The 6169-nt window shown below is 28.0% G+C and overlaps 2 protein-coding genes across 2 annotated transcripts; both read left to right on the top strand.

Moving 5' to 3' along the window:
* Positions 1 to 125: 125 nt before the first annotated feature.
* On the top strand, positions 126 to 880 carry LOC108563184 (cuticle protein 5-like; the record flags this gene model as incomplete). Its single annotated transcript, XM_017921791.1, has 2 exons — positions 126 to 193; positions 359 to 880. Coding segments are annotated over 2 exons (590 nt in total), but the record flags the coding sequence as incomplete, so codon positions are not given.
* A 3491-nt stretch (positions 881 to 4371) lies between these two features.
* On the top strand, positions 4372 to 5255 carry LOC108563183 (vicilin-like seed storage protein At2g18540; the record flags this gene model as incomplete). The annotated part of the gene is made up of 1 exon (XM_017921790.1): positions 4372 to 5255. A coding segment is annotated over exon 1 (884 nt), but the record flags the coding sequence as incomplete, so codon positions are not given.
* Between the last annotated feature and the right edge of the window lie 914 nt (positions 5256 to 6169).

Here is a 6169-nt window from a genome sequence, read left to right as displayed (position 1 = left end):
CTGCCTTAGCCTGTTGGACTTCTTCGGTTTCAACTGGGACACCGTTGGAGATGACCGGGACATGTTCTGGAGCAACGTTGTTGTTGTAGTTGTTATTGTTGTTGTAATATTGGGGTTGGTTGTAGATTCCACGACGGTGACGGTACAGAACGTGGTTGTTGCGAGCCAAAGCTTCGGCGTGAGCGGCGAAATGGTTGATCTTAGCGGCAACAACTTCAGGAGTCTCCAGAGGAACAACCGAGGATAATCCGTGAACAACTGGGGTGGCTACAAAGATGACAACATGAACAAATCTCCATTCCTAAGTTGAGCGTTCAATTTGTGCACGAATGCTCAGCCCTAGCTTGTTGCACTGCAGCCTCATTACGCCGCTGTAGCCGAAGCCGCAGCTCGCAACGGTTACGCAACTGCTCCATTCCAAGGAGGATACTCCGCGCCAGCTCAGGCCGCCCCTCAGTACGCCCCTGCCAACCATCACGTGCAATCCAACAGCGGTTTCCAACCCGTCGACACCGTGGAAGTGCAGCAAGCCAGAGCCGCCCACTTCGCCGCCGTCGCCGATGCTGAAGCCCGCGAGAACAAGTACTCAGCTCCATCTTACGGACAACAATACCAACATCAACAACACGTTCCATCTTACGTACCGCAACAACAATCTTACGTTCCTCAACAACAACAATCTTACGTTCCTCAACAACAATCTTACTACGGACATCAGCAACAACAACAACAGCAACCTTCTTACCAGAACGGTCTTCATATTCCCGTCATCTCCAACGGTGTCCCAGTTGAAACTCCGGAAGTCCAGCAGGCTAAGGCCGCCCATTTGGACGCGTACGCCAAGGCTTCCGCCCAATCCCAAACTCACTCTCACTATTGATTCACTCTTCGTGGCTTATATAATGTTTAGTATTTCGATAAGAAAAGAAAAATCAAAAAGGCTGTCCATAGTTCAGAGTTTCTAAACGCAATAGCATCTATTGCAAGCAGATAGCTGAATTTACATATTTGTATTCTCTGTACATTATTCGCTCGAAGAGCATCAATATATAACAAAACAAATAAATTAATTAATAAAAAGAAAATATATTTAAAACCAAACACAATAGTTTTTTTTTAATCGTTTTCTGATGAAATTTCGGAGATTTAAGTACACACAATTTAACTAATAAATTATTGGTTAAAATATAATAGAAAAACAATAAAACTTTGATAATAGAAACAATGAAATTAACACTAATGACAAAATTGTTTTCAATCAACTTTAATGATGAAATTATTAATTAGATTATAATGTGTATTGAAAAAGTTATAAATTTGTTCATTGGTTGTAGAAAAAAATTAACAATTTTATTCATATTTTATTTAAACTTTGCTAAGTTCAGTAATTATTATCTAAATTTAACTAAAAACACAAAAAAATGGATTGTTGAATGTATTGAAACAGTTACAAATTTGTTAATTTTTTTTTGTAGCAATTTTATTTCTATTTTAATTAAACTTTGTTGAAATTAGTAATTGAAATGTATATTTCACTAAATACATCAAAATAATTATTGAAAAATTTAACATATTTAAGCTTTGAACTTTATTGGAGATAAATTAGTCAAATAATTATAATATGTATACAAAAGTTTTATAGAATTTCAAATTTGTAAATAAAGTAGAAAGGTTTAAATTAATTGGAAATTGTATCATTAAATTATACAAATTACGTTTAAAAACATATTTAAAAACGAGAAAGACATTTTTTTAGAGCAAATTCTTAAAATATGAACGTAATTAGTTACAATTGTTTTTTATTTTTTTACTTAATTTTCTTTATTATTTCTTCATGTTAATAAATAACATCAGTTGCAAGAAAAAACATGATTGCAAATCTACTTAAAATACAATCGTTTTTAAACATAATATACACATAATTAATTTCAGAACTTGATTTTTGATTTTTCTGTATTTTTTATAAGAATTCCTTTCAATTTCTATAACTTATAATTAAAATGTAAATCTATAAATTATTCAACAAATTAACAGAAAGAACCAAGTCAAGTTTAGATATTTTGTAATAAAATCAATAAAATCACTGTGAAACTCATTTTTTTTATATAATAAGTTATAATTCCGGTTACTTTAATAAAATTCCTTTTAATTGAAAGGTTTTTTTTTTAATCATTTTTCTGAAGAAATTTTGGAGATTTAAGTACACACAATTTAACTAATAAATTATTGGTTGAAATATAATAGAAAAACAATAAAACTTTGATAATAGAAACAAAGAAATTAACAGTAAATACAAAATTGTTTTCAATCAACTTTAATGATGAAATTATTAATTGGATTATAATATGTATTGAAAAAGTTATAAATTTGTTCATTGTTTGTAGAAAAAAATTAACAATTTTATTCATATTTTATTTAAACTTTGCTAAGTTCAGTAATTATTATCTAAACTTAACTAAAACCACAAAAAAATAGATTGTTAAATGTATTGAAACAGTTACATATTTGTTCATATTTAATAAAATGGAAAGGTTTCAATTAATTGGAAATTATATCATTAAATTATTCAAATTACGTTTAAAAACATATTTAAAAAGGAGAAGGACATTTTTTTAGTGCAAATTATTAAAATATGAACGTAATTAGTTACAATTTTTTCTTATTTTTTTACTTAATTTTCTTTATTATTTCTTTATTTTAATAAATAACATCAGTTATAAGAAAAAAATATGATTGCAAATCTAAAGTATATTTATGTTTTCTTAAAGAATTTAATGAAAATCTACTTAAAATACAATCGTTTTCAAACATAATATACACATAATTAATTTCAGAACTTGATTTTTTATTTTTCTGTATTTTTTATAAGAATTCCTTTTAATTTCTATCACTTATAATTAAAATGTAAATCTATTTATTATTCATAAAATTAACAGAAAGAATCAAGTCAAGTTTAGATATTTTGTAATAAAATCAGTAAAATCAGTAAAATCACTGTGAAACACGTTTTTTTTTTATAATAAGTTATAATTCCGGTTACTTTAATAATATTCCTTTCAATTGAGAGAATTTTATAAACATCTTTTTCACTCAAACTGAAAATAATACAATTTCAATTGTAACAAAAAAGTTATAAAATTTAACATATTTGAACTTTGTACATTATGAACAGATGTTTAATTATAAATAAAAAACATTGATTTCCTATTAAAATCTATATACAAGTAATAATTATAACTAATTAACTATAATTAACAAAAATTTCAAATCACATTTTCTAATAATTCCAACACAATATTTCATCGAAATATAATTGAAATGTTTTTGGTCCATTAATTTTCAATTTTCTTTTTGCTGTCTCTGTATATAATTAAATATTTCTTCATGTCTTTCCGCTACATCTATTCAAATAATCACAAAAATTTAATCGTAAAATATGTAACTAAACTTTTTCGTTTTAGAAACGTATAAATAATGTTATTGAAATCGTGCAATCACAGAAATCTCGATCCGTTCCGAAATGCGTCGACAATGAACAACGTTACACGAAAAACTACAATACGATTACGTCATTCACTTGTCCGTCTGTCTGTATTTTATGTGCTAACAAATCTAGTCCACCTTGTATATTAGTTGTTTATACTATAAACAAGTTATATATAAAATTATTGTCATTGGTTTACTTTTTTGTCTTTAGCTATTCCATATTTTTCAAATTAACTATTTTTAATTGGTTAGTTTTGAAATTTTATAAAACTGTATTCACTTATTGATATATTACATACTAATAATTAAACATCTGTTCATAAAGTTCAAATATGTTAAATTTCAATCATATTAAAAAAAATACTCTTTACAAATGTTAAAATACAAACAATTTTTAGAAAAAAAAAAACAACCAGAACATCATAATTAATTACTCCAGGAATTTTTCATATTTTTCTTATCGGAAATTCCAAGATTTGTAACTAAAATTATATTGCATAGAACGTATTACAATACAAAACATCCTGAATTTGATGGAGATACATACAGACTTTATATTAATAGTTTTATTGGATGTCATAAATGCAGGTACAAATAAAATTCATACTCATTTTAATAATGACTTTTCGGTAACAATAAAATAGATTATGATACCTGCTTACATGAACCTACAGGTAATAAGGCAATACAAAAAGGTATCAGTTGTATTTGGCAGATTAATATAAGGGCTTTGAAAATAGTTTAGCACAGTTTATCGCAAACATTCGTTGGAGTAACAACAGCCAGATACTTAAAATGTATATTCACAAAGAAATTAGATCAATCCGAGGAAGAATTGAAGAGTATGTAGAGGGTGAAAATAGAAACTATTTGCAGGATGTAGCAATGGTGAGACAATTACAGATGTTAAATAATATCGTATTAAATCAAAATGGTAAAATAGTGGCAGAAACGGTTACATTTGTGGACGAGTTATGTGAGAAAACCTACGGCATTATTCAAAAGACAGCATTCAAAGTCCTTAGAGAACTTGTTTTAAAAAAAGAAGGTTTCAATAATATCAGGAAACGAATTAAGCGGGTTATGTCTACTGACAATCATAAAGTGGTACGAAGCCAAATGGAAGAAGAAAGTTGCAGAAGAGAAGCGGAATATAATTTTCGAATGAGTTTACTGCAACAGGAACACGACGAAAAAATGAGGGAAACTTTGGAGGTAATGAAACAGAAGCAGAAACAGAGTGATGTACAAATTAAGACCAAGGAAGAACAATCGGAAAGGGAGAAGGAGTTGGACTTACAAATTGCGAATATGAGGAAAGTGCAAAAAGAAAGAGAGGAAAAGGCTCGTGAAGCTAAAAATGAAGAGAAGAAAAGGGAACTAAAATGGAAAGAAGACAAAAAATCGGAAAGGGCGAAGGAGGAAAAGGCTCAAACAGCTAAAAATGAAGAGAATAAAAGGGAACTAAAACGGAAAGAAGACAAAAAATCGGAAAGGGTGAAGGAGTTGGACATCCAAATTGCAAATATTAGGAAAGAGCAAAAAGAAAAGGAGGTAAAGAAACAGAATGATGTACAAATTAAGACCAACGGAGAAAAATCGGAAAGGGAGAAGGAATTGGACTTACAAATTGCAAATATGAGGAAAGAGCAAAATGAAAGAGAGGAAAAGGCTTGTGAAGCTAAAAATGAAGAGATGGAAATGAAACGCAAGAGGAAAGAAGAGGAAGACAAAATATCGGAAGAAGAAGCGAAACAAATCGATGAGATGTTGTTACAAACAGAGAACGATTTAGCAGACATGATTTTACAAATAGAACAAAATTTGTTCAATATATAATTAGCATTTCTTGTAAATTTGATCTATTTTTTCTATTTAATATATATTTTCTATAAAAAGCTAAATTTTCGTATTACATTTATTTTTTCTCATATTTCAGGAGTAATGTAGTACTACAATTATAATGTCAACGAACGTCAACGAATTGCAAAAAAATGATTAAATATTTAAAAACAAATTAATTTGTTATTTTTATGAATATTTTGGCAATAACGCTTATCGTTAATTTTTTTCCCATTAAACTCTCCATTAGTCTAGAACGCTTTATCACCATCTTCAAGGACTCACTCAACAAATCTAATCCATATTAGTTGTTTATAATATGAACAAGTTATATATAAAATTATTATTTATTGGTTTACTTTTTTCTCTTTAGATATTCAATATTTTTCAAATGAACTATTTGCAATTAATCTAAGTAGTACATTTATAAGTTTTAATTGGTTAGTTTTCATTATGTTAACCAATCAAACTTTTTCAAATTATAAAAATATTTTGTAAAAAAAATAATCAATTTGATGAAATACACTGAGATTTGTTTAGATTATAGAAAATATTTCATTAATACAACATCATCGAATTACAAAATTTAAAATTATTCATAGAAATCGTATATAAATTTAAAGATGGTTTTTTATTTGAATTCACATTTTTTTTGTGACTATGTAACATTATTACCATGAAGAAATAATAAGGAAAATTAAGTAAAACAATTTAAGAAACGTGAAAGAATTATAAGTAAAAACAATCAAATTTTAAAAATTTGTGTTATTTTGATTTTGGGGGAGTTCTGAATAACCGTGGAGGACATAATTCGAAGATGATTTCTGGAGAAGGATTCGGA

This window comes from Nicrophorus vespilloides, unplaced genomic scaffold (genome assembly GCF_001412225.1).
Source record: "Nicrophorus vespilloides isolate i.1.1-1 unplaced genomic scaffold, Nicve_v1.0, whole genome shotgun sequence".
NCBI classification, from domain to species: domain Eukaryota; kingdom Metazoa; phylum Arthropoda; class Insecta; order Coleoptera; family Silphidae; genus Nicrophorus; species Nicrophorus vespilloides.
The sequence above is the reverse complement of the archived record's forward strand: the minus strand, read 5'-3'. Positions and strand labels throughout refer to the sequence as shown.